The sequence below is a fragment of the Callorhinchus milii genome, unplaced genomic scaffold (genome assembly GCF_018977255.1).
Source record: "Callorhinchus milii isolate IMCB2004 unplaced genomic scaffold, IMCB_Cmil_1.0 Scaffold2, whole genome shotgun sequence".
Taxonomy (NCBI): domain Eukaryota; kingdom Metazoa; phylum Chordata; class Chondrichthyes; order Chimaeriformes; family Callorhinchidae; genus Callorhinchus; species Callorhinchus milii.
The window spans coordinates 69065334-69078366 of NW_024704743.1; the positions used below are offsets into that span (position 1 = coordinate 69065334).

General features: G+C 43.1%; 1 protein-coding gene across 2 annotated transcripts in view; it reads right to left on the reverse strand.

Moving 5' to 3' along the window:
* LOC103181263 (E3 ubiquitin-protein ligase HECW1) overlaps window positions 1-13033 on the reverse strand; it is a 188845-nt gene that overhangs the window by 105927 nt on the left and 69885 nt on the right. For both annotated transcript variants that reach the window (XM_042332011.1, XM_007897618.2), the window contains exon 6: window positions 9205-9374. In XM_042332011.1, coding sequence (XP_042187945.1) covers window positions 9205-9374 — 170 coding nt within the window. The remainder of the gene's footprint in view (window positions 1-9204; window positions 9375-13033) is intronic.

A 13033-nucleotide genomic window follows, 5' to 3' on the forward strand; every position in this document is an offset into this window, starting at 1 on the left:
AATGATCCTCTACATTGCGCTGCCACAGAATGCTGTGGCATAGCAAGGACATCATGGCAGCGTATGTCATATTAGTGGGCAGCCATTATTCCCCACTCTCTCAAACTGCATCCTGAATCCCTCTGCCTTGTCCCCTTCCTCCCCACTTCAAAACCTTTGACTGTGTTTCGACCGTCCTCCACTGACTTCCTCAGCTTCCCCTCCCCCCATCTGTCTGTTCGTCAGTCGCCCTTCTCTGCATGTCTGCACACAGAATCCAACACACGTCCCACTGCTTGGGAGGCATTGATTTGGGTTAATGCACTCACTGTGATAGTTCACCCCTCTTTTCCTCGCATATACATGTACGTGCACACCATGTACGCACAAACACATAGGCACATGTACACACACAGGCGCATTGCCTTTGACCTTGAAATTGAGCATTAAAACCAGTCTTACTAGTTGAGAATGATATATTAATTTCAATGCAAACAAAATATGTTACACTTCAGAGTGATGGATGTACATAGCCAGAACCCTATTTCTATTATTATTGTAATTTATTCAAACTGATAACAAATTGCTCTCAGATATGTTCAGAATCTTAGAAAAATCATCTTGCAATTAAAAACCTAGATACTGTGGCTTCTAAAATCACACGGTTCTCACCTCCTCCACCTACCCGACCTCCCCCTAAAACTCTCCGAACCCGTACGTAACCTAAGCATCAGATTCAAGCCCCAATTATCCTTCCTCCCCCACATCCGGTCCCTCACCAGCACCGCCTTCTTCCACCTCCGACGCATCGCCCGTCTCCGACAATACCTCTCTCCAAAAGCCGCTGAAACCCTGGTCCATGCCTTTGTCACTTCTCGGCTGGACTACTCTAATGCCCTCCTCACCGGTCTCCCATCCACTACCATCCATAAAATCCAGATCATTCAAAACTCTGCCGCCCACATTCTCACCCGCACGAACCTCCGCTCCCCGATTACCCCAGTCCTTCCCACACTGCACTGGCTGCCTGACCCAGAGAGGATCGACTTCGAGTTCCTCACCCTTGTCTTCAAATCCCTCCACTCCTCTGCACCCCCCTACCTCTCTGACCTCCTCTCTCCTCACAACAGTGCCTGGTGCCTTCATTCCTCCAGGTCTGGCCTCCTCCTTGCCCCCAAATCCTCCGCTCCACCCTCGGTGGCCGTGCCTTCAGCCACTATGCCTCGAGGCTCTGGAACTGCCTTCCTCACTCCTTTCGTCTCACCCCCTCTCTTCCTATTTTCAGGTCTCGGCTGAAGACCTTTCTTTTCGACCGCGCCTTTTGTCACCTTCCTCCCCCTCCCCCTGGCTCGGCCCCAGGATCTGTTACTGTGAAGCACTCTGAGACACCGTCTGCCGTGGAGGGCGCTATGTAAATCCAAGTTGTTGTTGTTCTGTGAGTGACAACACTCAATGCGAAATACTGACTCAGAGAAAAAGAAATGACAGGTCTATCTCTGAACTGAGAAAAGATGATGAATGTTGAATACTATGGTATCCTCATTACAATCAAAGGCCTGAAATTCCCCTTCCCCTATTACACTGTTTATGTGAAAACTTAGATTACGCTGAATTGTGGAAAATTCTTTAATTTAAATTGCCTTAAAAGCTCCTGCTAATATGCAGTCACTAGGTATAATAGTAATCACTGTAAAATACTTTGAGACACGCTGATGAAATAAACACTATTTGAAATACAAGCATTATATTTATTACTTATTATAGAGTATCATATTATAGTGTGGGTATTCTGGAATGGTGAGAATGCACGAGTTGAAGAGACTTCTTTATCTGAACCTCTCCTGTGATCTTATGACATTGTAACAACACAACAACAAAATTACATTTATAGAGCGCCTTTCACGTCAGGAGGACGTCCCAAAGCGCTGAACAGTCAGGAGTTGGGGCCCGAGCCCCAACCCCTTGGGGAGGGGTGGTGTAGGAGTGAGGGAAGGCAGAGAGGTGGGAGGTCGATCAAAAGCATGATCGAAGAGAAGGGTCTTGAGACCGGCCTTATGGGAGGCAAGGGAGGAAGCGAGGAGAAGGGACTGTGGGATGGAGTTCCAGAGTGTGGGGGCAGAGAGGCTGAAAGCTTGGCCACTGATGGTAGGGCGGGTCGGGCGGGAGACATGGAGCAGACCGGAGTCCGCTGAATGGAGGGAGCGGGCAGGTTGGTAGGAAGTCAGCAGGTCAGAGAGGTAAGAGGGGGCAAGGCCATGGATGGCCTTGAAAGTGAGGACGAGGATCTTGAATTCAATCCTCTGAGGGATGGGGAACCAGTTGAGTCGGGCAAGGGTGGGAGTGATGGGGTCGCAGAGCCTGGTGCACGGGAGTACACGAGCTGTAGAGTTTTGGATGAAGCATTTGGATAAATGCTGTTCTCTAATTTTGGTGGGTATGAAGTTCAATAGAGTTTTGGATGAAGTACACGAGCTGCAGAGTTTTGGATGAAGCATTTGGATAAATGCTGTTCTCTAATTTTGGTGGGTATGAAGTTCAATTTTCTTACGAGTCTTCTTGGGCTATTTCCTGATTCTTGTCCAAGGGAAGAGAGATACACTATTCCGAACCCAGGACTAACATCTCTCCAAGCTTGTCAATGAATGATAGGCAAGTGCAGCTCTAAGGCGACTCGGGCTAAATTATCTCACCCACTTTGGGATGAGCCATCTGCTTGAGCTATTAATGTTAGCAAGACAGCTAACAGATTTTCATTATAAGCCCACACAATATTTTACACATTACAATGTTAAACAATAAATTTATGCAGTACAGTACACTAACAATAGCCTCTATTTGCCAGAAAGATTGTCTACAATAAATAGCTCAGGTAATTAATGTTTCTGTCTATGGGCTTGGCATTCACCTAGCAAATGAGCCACTTACTGTATCATACACTGTAGCTGAGCAGATGTTAATATCTGGCATGTGAATAGATTTGGACTTTTCTGCAGATGTCTGGTCTATTCCAGTTTTCTCCACTTAAAAGGATTGTGACATTTGCAAAAAAGTTACTTCCACATCTAGTAGTTTGTGTGTAAACCCTGTTTCAAATTGCATCGGGTCCTTTATCAAGTCAACTCTCTTCCATCTCCGGGACATGACCCACTTATAGCAGGTGATAATTATCAGGGAATAGAGGGGAATTTCAAAGTTAGTTTTGTCCAGTGCTCTCCTCCGCCAGTCTCCCTAGCTCCATTCTCCATTAACTCTAAACCAGTGGTGGCCAATCTGTGGCCCGTGGGCTGGAAGTGGCCCATGGGGCCGTCAATAAGCGACCCCCTGAACATTCACACAAGTCTAGGTAAATCCCTGTTTGATGGATAGTGTGTTTTCAGTTTTTTTCTTGATTGAATATTTCTTGACTTATGGCAAAAATCAAGAAATATTTCACCAAGAAAATGCATTTTGTTGGTCGACCATAAAAGTTGGCCACCAGTGCTTTAAAGCATGCACATTCCCTTCTGCACTAGACTCTGCACACGGTTGCCCCCTCTCACCAGGCTGACAATACCCCAGCAGATTCATAGAATCATAGAATTTTACAGCACAGGAGGAGCCCATTCGGCCCACCATGCCTGTGCCAGCTCTTTGAAAGAGCTACTGACTAGTACCACTCCCCCGCTCTTACCCCATAGCCCTGCAAATTTCCTTTTGAAAGCTATTATCGAATCTGCTTCTATCACCCTTTCAGGCAGTAACAAGTCCCTGGGTAAAAAAAATTCTCCTAGTCTCCCCTCTGGTTCGATTGCCAATTATCTTAAATCTGTGCCCTCTGGTTACCGACCTACCCGCCAGAGGAAACAGTTTCTCCTTATCTATTCTATCAAAACCTCTTATAATTTTGAACACCTCTATTAAATCTTCTCTCAACTTTTTCTGCTCTAAGAAGAATAATATCAGCCTCTCTAGTCTTTCCACATAAATGTAGTCCCTCATCCCTAGTACCATTCTAGTAAACTTCCTCTGCACCCTCTCCAAGGCCCTGACATCCTTCCTAAAGTGTTGTGCCCAGAATTGGACACAATATTCCAGCTGAGGCTTAACCAGTGATTGTAAAGATTTAATATAATCTTCTCATTCCTCCCAAAATGCATCACTTCATATTTCTTTGCATTAAATTCCATCTGCTACATGTCTGCCCATTTCACCAGCCTCTTTATGTCCTCCTGCAGTCTGCTACTATTCTCCTCACTGTTCATTATGTTAATAATAATAATAATAATCCTTGCATTTAATATAGCGCTTTTCACGACTTCTAGACATCTCAAAGCGCTTCACAGAATATGCTGTAAAGTGAATTGACTGTAATATTTGTGGGGGAAACGCGGCAGCCAATTGCCATAGCAGTGTCCCACAAACAGTCGTGGATTGAAAATGACCAATTTATTATTGTTTTGTTTTTTGGAGAGATTATTATTAGGCGTGTGGAGTAAGGAAACTTGCCCAAGGTTTTGCCCTGCCTGGAATTGAATCCAGGTGTCTAACTTGCAAAGTGAGTGCTCGTATCACTAAGCTATAGGACTCTATGTTAACATTTCATCCAAGGGATGGTACCTCCAATAATGCATTGTTTCTCTAGCACTATGCTGAGTGTCAGCTTAGACAGTAAATTCAAAGACCCAACATGGGGCTTGAATACACAGCCTTCTGACTTCGAGGCAAAAATGCCACGCTGACTCCTAGATAATTACTTTTCTGAACACAGCACAGCTCACTGCCCCCGTAACTAACCTCAGGGTAACTCCAAAGAATGGTCCCTTTTGAGTGTTTACTGCTAACCATGAATGTGACCGACAGGCTACATTGATGTAAATACTTGCATTTGATAATATGGCATTAAATTGACTAATAGTTGTATAACATCAACATTAGAAGCTCATAGAAGACAATAAATTATGCTCTGAATATAGTGCTTAATGGCCTTTTACGCATAACTTGCTGATAGACAATTAAAAGGTTCTAAATCAGATCTTCCCACCTTTTTCCCTGGTGTTAGACACAGCTTCAGTCTAGTTCATTGTGTTGCTGGCCTTTTGTTAGTCTACGCAGGAGCCATGTAGTCTGGCGATATTGATTAGAAACCAAGTCATCTGGCAAACAATGTCATCAAACCAGCTTGTCCCTGATCAATATTGCTCACAGTGCCAGGTAATTTTGTATTCGCAATGCTACCTCGGCATTAATGATCTTATTCTGCTAAGTAGAGTGCTTGTCCATTATAGCTCCCAACCAGCCGAAGGTAAAGATTAATTCCTCTGCCCCATTAGAAACTGATACCCAATTTAAAGTTGGATTCCAGAACCTACAGTATGACAACTCATTAAGAGATCTGGATTATACAAGCTTTTTGTAGAATCTTAAAATTGCAGCGTGGATATCATCAATTTGTCTCTGCTTGACCCAGCTCCTCCACTGGAATGAACTACAGGGCAATCTCATTATACCTCTCTCCCCTGGGTCCAATTCTCAGAGACAGCGTTATACGGGAAATGCTAAAATGGCTGTTCAGGCAATCAGTTTAGCTTCTGGCACTCTACATGCTGTACACAGGAAGTGTTGATCATGTTACTTCCTATACACTAGGTATGCAAGCTATGCACAAAGGGAAAAAATGCCCACTGACATCACTTCCTTTGTGAAATGATACCAACAACAACAACTTGCATTTATATAGCGCCCTTCACGCGGGGTGGTGTCCTGGAGCGCTTCACACTAGCAACACATCTGGATGTAGTGTGCATGGATAAAGTCATCTTAGCCTGCATACACACCAAGTACAGGAAATGGCATCAAGGTGCATCATGTGCAGTGAAACCAGCTGTTGTGCTTCATTATAGGGTGGGATTTTATAGATTCCAACCACTGCATTATATCCGGGTTCCCTTAACCTGGCCCCACACCGCTCGTGGCCATCCAGCTTCTCCTTGGTCTCTTGCTAGTTGATATCATCAACCTTTCCCTCCGCCAATTTCACAGCACCACCCACTTTCAAAACTGTCATCACCACCTCACTCCCTCCTCAAAAATCGCTCACCTGACCTTTACGTGCTCTCCAGCTACTGCTTCATTTCCAACTTGTCCTTCCATTCCAGGATGCTGCCTCTCAGCTTACTCTCCCAACATTCCCTCTTTGAGCACTCCAATCCACAATGGTAATTCAACTGTCCCCTACCACCCCCCGATGGTTTTTAGGTGTACTGCTCCACTATTGATGGCCGTGCCTTCTGCCACTACATCCCAAAAACTACACCTGTAAATCTCTCCCTCAATCCCTCTGCCTTGCCCCCTCCCTCCCCACCTTCAAATCCTGCTTAAAGCCCTAACTTTTTGATCGTGCTTACGGTCACTTCCATCCTCCCGCGGCTCGGTGGCAGACTCCACCACTGTCAAATGCTCCGGTACGCTATCCTGCGTGAAGGGCACTATATAAATGCCAGTTGTTGTATGTAATGTGCCTTTTCAAGCATATTATGCAATTGGAAATATATGCAGCTTACATATATATTGCATATATTGGCACCCATGAGAAGGTGGAGGAGAACTCCATCACCCAACCGGCGCTTCACCACCAATAATGACCCATGGTCCCCAACAGGTTGTCAAATAAACATGGCTCTGCCATTGCCAATCTGGTTTCTGCCCTGCCCACAGCACTGATACTGCCCTGATCAAAGTCACCAATGACATACTCTCCATCTATCTCCAAGGATCTTTTTGCCTCTATATCCTCTATGTTCTCCTTGACCTTGATTCCAGGATTGTTCTGTCCAACTGCCTGTCAGACATCAAATCCTGGATGAGTTCCAACTTTCTCCAGATAAATGTCAACAAGGCTCTCCTGCTTGGCTCCCTTTAGCACCTTCTCAGTTCAGGATTTGGCGCAGTGATCTGCAAGGAAGCTCACTCCATTCTTCCGGAGTCAGTACAAAGTATTGGTGCCCTGTTCGATCCCTAACTCTCCTTTAAGTACTTCATCCAGATCTCATTTGCTCAGCTTTCCCTCATCTCTGCCTCTGTTTCTACCTCTCCCCTCAGCTGCCGAGACTCTCATTCAACACCATCAGTGGGTGAGCTTTCAGCCTTTATGCAGCTGCCCTTTGGAACTCCATCCTGGAGTCCTTCCTACTCCCTCCCTCTCTGCCCCCTTTCAAGACATGTCTTAAGCATGCTTCCTTGATCACACTTTCCATCATCTTTTCCCTCCGCAACCCCTCTGCTCCCATCCTCTGCTTGGGTGCCAAGCCATCACTGTAAATGCACTTTGAGACATCCTCCCTACATGAAAGTGCCATATAAATGTAATTTGGAATGTGTTTACACCTTCTTCACAACTAGACTATTTGAAAACCCTGCTCGCCGGACTCCCTAGTTCCTCCCAACACAAGTCGCAGACCATCCAGAACTCTGCAGTGCATATCCTCTCCTGCATTAGGCTCTGCGAATCTATCACCCCCAACCTCAGTTAGCTCCACTGGCTAGCCAGCCCCCCACCCCACCCCCAAACCCTGGCACATGGTGGAGGTTGCTTCACAAAGGCCTCTGGTCTATTGGAGGGCTGGACCGTGGCCTCCCGCCCTATCCTGTCACAGAGAACATGGCGCAGTCCACCAGAGGCCTTTGCGATGCATCTGATCGTGTCCAACATCCGCGGATTCTTTTTGTTAACAAAAGTGCTTGGTTGAATCCCTGGTATATGCTCAGTTTGCTGATAATAATAATAATCCTTGCATTTGATGTAGCGCCTTATCGCATCTTTGAGACATCTCAAAGTGCTTCACAGAATATACTGTAAAGTGAATTGACTGTATATTTGGGATGTAGCCGAGATATTATAATAATAATAATCCTTGCATTTGATATAGCGCTTTTCACATCTTCTAGACGTCGCAAAGTGCTTCACCAAATATACTGTAAAGTGAATTGACTTTATTTTTTTGTGGGCGAAATGCAGCAGCCAATTGTGCACAGCAGTGTCCCACAAACAGTTGTGGTTTGAAGTGACTAATTTATTATGTTTTTTTGAGAGATTATTATCAGGCGTGTGGAGTAAGGAAACTTGCCCAAGCTTTCACCCTGCTGGGAATTGAACCCAGGTCTCTTGCATGCAAAGTGAGTACTCTAACCACTGAGCTACAGTACTCCACAAACCCTATATGTACCTGGTAGTGACTAGTTAAACCAGTGCCTTGTGATTAGGAGTTAACTGTATATTTATTTTATGATCATGAAAAACAAGAAGTACGCAGACCAGGAAAGTGCTTGGTTGAATCCCTGGTATATGCTCAGTTTGCTGATAATAATAATAATCCTTGCATTTGATGTAGCGCCTTATCGCATCTTTGAGACATCTCAAAGTGCTTCACAGAATATACTGTAAAGTGAATTGACTGTATATTTTGTGGGCGAAACGCGGCAGCCAATTGCGCACAGCAGTGTCCCACAAACAGTCATGGGTTGAGTGAAGGAATATTTTGAAGGAATTATTATTACTCCTGGAAAACCGATCCGCTAATCGACTAGGTAAGCAGAGGTGTGTGGAGTAAGGAAACGTTTCGCCCTGATCTCAGCTGAGGTAATGTCAGAACTTTACATTTGACTTTGGCTTGGGTTGAGGTAGAGAAAAATTAGCCAGGATTCTTAATCCTGGTAGCTGAATAGTGACCTCTTCTGGAAGTACGCAGTGTGGTAAGTCAGATGAGCACAGGATTAGGCTTGGCTGCAATGTCTCTCACCATAGATTGGCATGTGAAAACTCACTATCAAGGCCAATATATGAAAAGTCTCAATACTGTACAAACTGTATCTGAGAAACTGTACTCCATAAAGGGAGTAGATAAGAAGTAGGGGAAGAGAAAAATCGCTAAGAAAAATGTAGAATAAATAAAATTAATTAGATGGTAGGGACTTAAGGCAGTTTAGTATTTACAGCAGAATCATTTCACTATTTTAACCCTAGTGATCCCAGTGATAAATTCAGAGCCCTGCCATAATATATTATTTCAGGTTTCTCAGGGCAAACCAACCTTGTCTCAACATTCATTTTTCTCCAAACATAAATGGTAACCAAGTTCTAAAGTTTTATTTAACTTAACAAAAGTGTAATCTTTCCTAGGGTATGAAAAATATGTCTTTGTGTATCTCATTTTCCCGTTCCTTGATCGGGTTACAGTACTCCCTACCTACCTCTCTCTGCCAAACAGGGTTGATGGTGTTGTAGGCAATGCCGGACCGTTTCTGCTGCCCATGGTGAGGTAAGACTGGGAAGATGCTGTGTTTCCCTGGCTGGATAGAAATCTTCAGATATGGATCCGGATTGAAGAACATCCCCTTCTTCAGCCCAACAGCATGAAAATCTAAAGAGGGCAAACAAAAAGATTTACAAATACAGAAGTATGTAACATGCATCCAATAAACTTTGTGAGGGTTTATACATTAATCAATCTGCTTCCACACAATATTGACAGGCATATATTGTGAACCAGAACAATTTAATTGGTCAATATTCTGTGGTATGAGAAATAATCTTAATATTCACATGCAATTATATTCACAAGTAACCATATGATAACTAAGGAATGACTACACACTCCACTCATTTCTGAACATTTTTGGCTGCATAAATATATTGATGGTTGATTTAATTTATTTTTAAAATATTGATGCTTGATTTTATATCCATGAAATTATCGGTGTTTTAGGATTTTCAGTCCATATGTAGGGAAAACTTATCTTATACACCTGCCTGAAAGGGTGATGGAAGCAGTTTCAATAATAACTTTCAAGCGGGGATTGGACATATCCTTGAATAGGAAAAAAATTCCAAGGCTATGGGGAAAGAGCGGGGGAGTGGAACTAATTGGATAGCTCTTACAAAGAGCTGGAGCAGGCACGATGGGCCAAATGGCCTGCTTCTGTGCTGTAAGATTCTAGACCTCTATCTTCATGGGAATATTGCTGGAAAATCATTCCACTTGTTTGTGAATAAGTAGTGTTGGTATTTAATGCTGTAACACTCATTCATGACTTAAATGTAATGAAAGTGCTACAAGACGTCATCCTCCTCAAATTAAAAAAATGTGTTGTATGAAATATTATTTTTATGAAGATAGTGTTTGTTTACAAAAAAGACAAAATGCCGGTTCCCACATGCTCCCAAACAGTCAATCCAGAAATACAAGTCAGACGGAATTAGGAAATGATCAGGAGAAGCTAAAGTCAATGCCAAAGGTGCAAATCCTCTTTATTGAAGAAATAAACCTACGAATACATATATGTCAGGGCTCCTGTCTCCCCTACAGCAGAATCCAATGTTAATAATGTTGTACTCTGTGCAAAAATACCAGATTGTGATTTTCAGTGCAGAGTAGGCAGGATGTGCCTTGAGTTGGATTTGCATTCCACTCTGCATTCTTTCATTTCCAGAGTGTTACAGAAAGCCTGCATATTCTTCTGAATCCAGAAAAAAAAGTCTCACTTCTCAAAGGGTTAATGCATTTCCTTTTTACGAAACAAGACATAAATGATCTAGATCAGCCATCTAATGGAAATTGCTTGCAACAGTTAGCGATGTTGCCAGATCCACTTAGGAGAGATGCACACTGAAGTTTCTGATCTTTGCAACACGCCAGGGCGAAAGGAAGAAAGGATCATCCATGGGGCCCTAGGGAGCTTCTGATGTGACAATTGACACTAACATTTTGAACGATGATGCCTGACTGAAGTAGGATTTGGTCCATTCGCAATGGAGATCGAATTGCCCAAGAGAACTTGTTATTTCTGCAGCTTGTCACAGGAAGAGGCGGAAATATAAATACTTTTCATTAAATATTTAAAACTACAGCGATTTGTTGAGAGCTTCACAGAGTGGTTTCAGGTTTCATGGAATGGTTAATATTTTAATGAAGACGATATTCAGTTACACTAAAAAGCGTTAGGAGATAATCAAAAGGAAACACTGAACAACTGCATTATATGGGCTATAATAGGAACTATTGATCTTTTGAACTGTTCTAATCATGATGCCCCACTCCTAAATAATTGTATACCTTAAAGCCTTACACATTCTGTTTGATGCACTTACCTAATCTACATGATGCAAAACAAATTAGCATTTGTCTGTACTTCTCCAACTTTTCCTTTTCTGAATTTCAATTACAACCAGGTCTATTTTGAAATAAATTCCTTCAAGAGGAAGCTAGGCCTTCACATGATGGAGTGGGGAATGCAAGGGTAGGGAGCTAGGCGTGGATGGAGACTCATGAGGAGTATAAATGGGGACTGGTTGCATCGAGTGGCCTGTTTCCATGCTGTACACCCTACGTAAATTTTTGAAATGTAGAATTTTTTAAACCTATCCCCTAGTATCAAAACTCTACTCTAACATCTGACAGTGTTAGCTGATATTTAAATACATCAATATAATCAATAAATGCCTTTGGTACATTTTTGTTTGTTTGTCTAGTTCTCTCATTTCTCGTGATGGATTTTCAACAGTTCTTGCAAATGGAGGACTTCAGTTGAAAAATACGGTTCCTGATGTGATAATTGTCATTGGTGATATTGTCACATTGCTAGAAATTCCGGCCATTATCAATATTTTCAGTTAATAATAATAATAATAATCCTTGCATTTGATATAGCGCTTTTCACGTCGGGAGCACGTCCCAAAGCGCTTCACAGAACACACTGTAAAGTGAATTGACTGTATATTTGTGGGCGAACGCGGCAGCCAATTGCGCACAGCAATGTCCCACAAACAGTCATGGATTGAAAATGACCAATTTATTATTGTTTTGTTTTTTTGGAGGGATTATTATTAGGCTCTGTGTGGAGTAAGGAAACTTGCCCAAGGTTTCGCCCTGCCGGGAATCGAACCCAGATCTCTCACTTGCAAAGCAAGTGCTCTAACCACTGAGCTACAGGACTCCACATCGTCTAGCTACAGATGAAGTGCCCTACTACACCCCCATACTTTGTCAAAATACTTCAGTCCAAGGTCATTCATGATAAGCCTTTGAGTAGTCCCCTAGCTACCACTGAACCTGCTGCCATTTGTGGAGTCCCATAGCATATTGGTTAGCGTGCTAGCCTCGCAAGCGAGAGGACCCAAGTTCGATTCCTGGGCAGGGCAAAACCTTTGGCTAGTTTCCTTACTCCACATGCCTCTGTTTACCGAGCAGTGAGTTGTTAGTCGATTGGTGGATTGCTTTCTGGGGGTAATAATCTTGTTAAAAACAAATTTGGTAAATAATAATTATTTGGTCACTCAATCCACGACTTTTTGTGGGCCTTCTAGTCAGATACTTTCAACATAACACTGCTCATTGCTTTCTATCAACTAGATATAGTATTTACAAATCCAGTTTATGCCAATAAGAGCAATGAGGATAATACTCAGTGTTAGAGCTATGAGCAATGATTAGACAAGCCAGGGATCTTCAGTTTTGAGAGATCTCAGAGGGACCTGATAGAAGTGCATAACATTTTAAATTGGATTGAAAAAGTAAACCCATAACAACAACAACAACAAGATTGCATTTATAGAGCGCCTTTCACATCGGGAGGATGTCCCAAGGCCTGAAACCAAAACAGTTTTGGTTTCACCAAGACAGTAGAAAAAGAGGACACAGGTTTAGAGATGCAAAGGGCAATATTAAGACAGACACCAGGATTTGTTTGCTTTACCCAGGGGTAATTAACGAGTGGAACATGTTGCCAGGAAAGATGGTTAGGACAGGACATTGGCTTGATGCTGTGATGGGCGGACGGTAGAGTGGGTGTTCTGGAGGGATGAGATCAGTTGAGCCGAAGGGCCTTCATCATCCAAACTGATCTTAAAATCATAGTTTTTAAGGGGGATTCATGTTAGCTTTTAGAAGGGAATTAAATAAATATCTGAAAAGAGAAGTATAAAAAGGTATGGGAAAAGGCAGGAGAATGGAGTTAAATGGACAGCTCTTTCAGACAGAGACACGATAGGCACGATGGGCTGAATGTCCTCAATTGGTGCTAT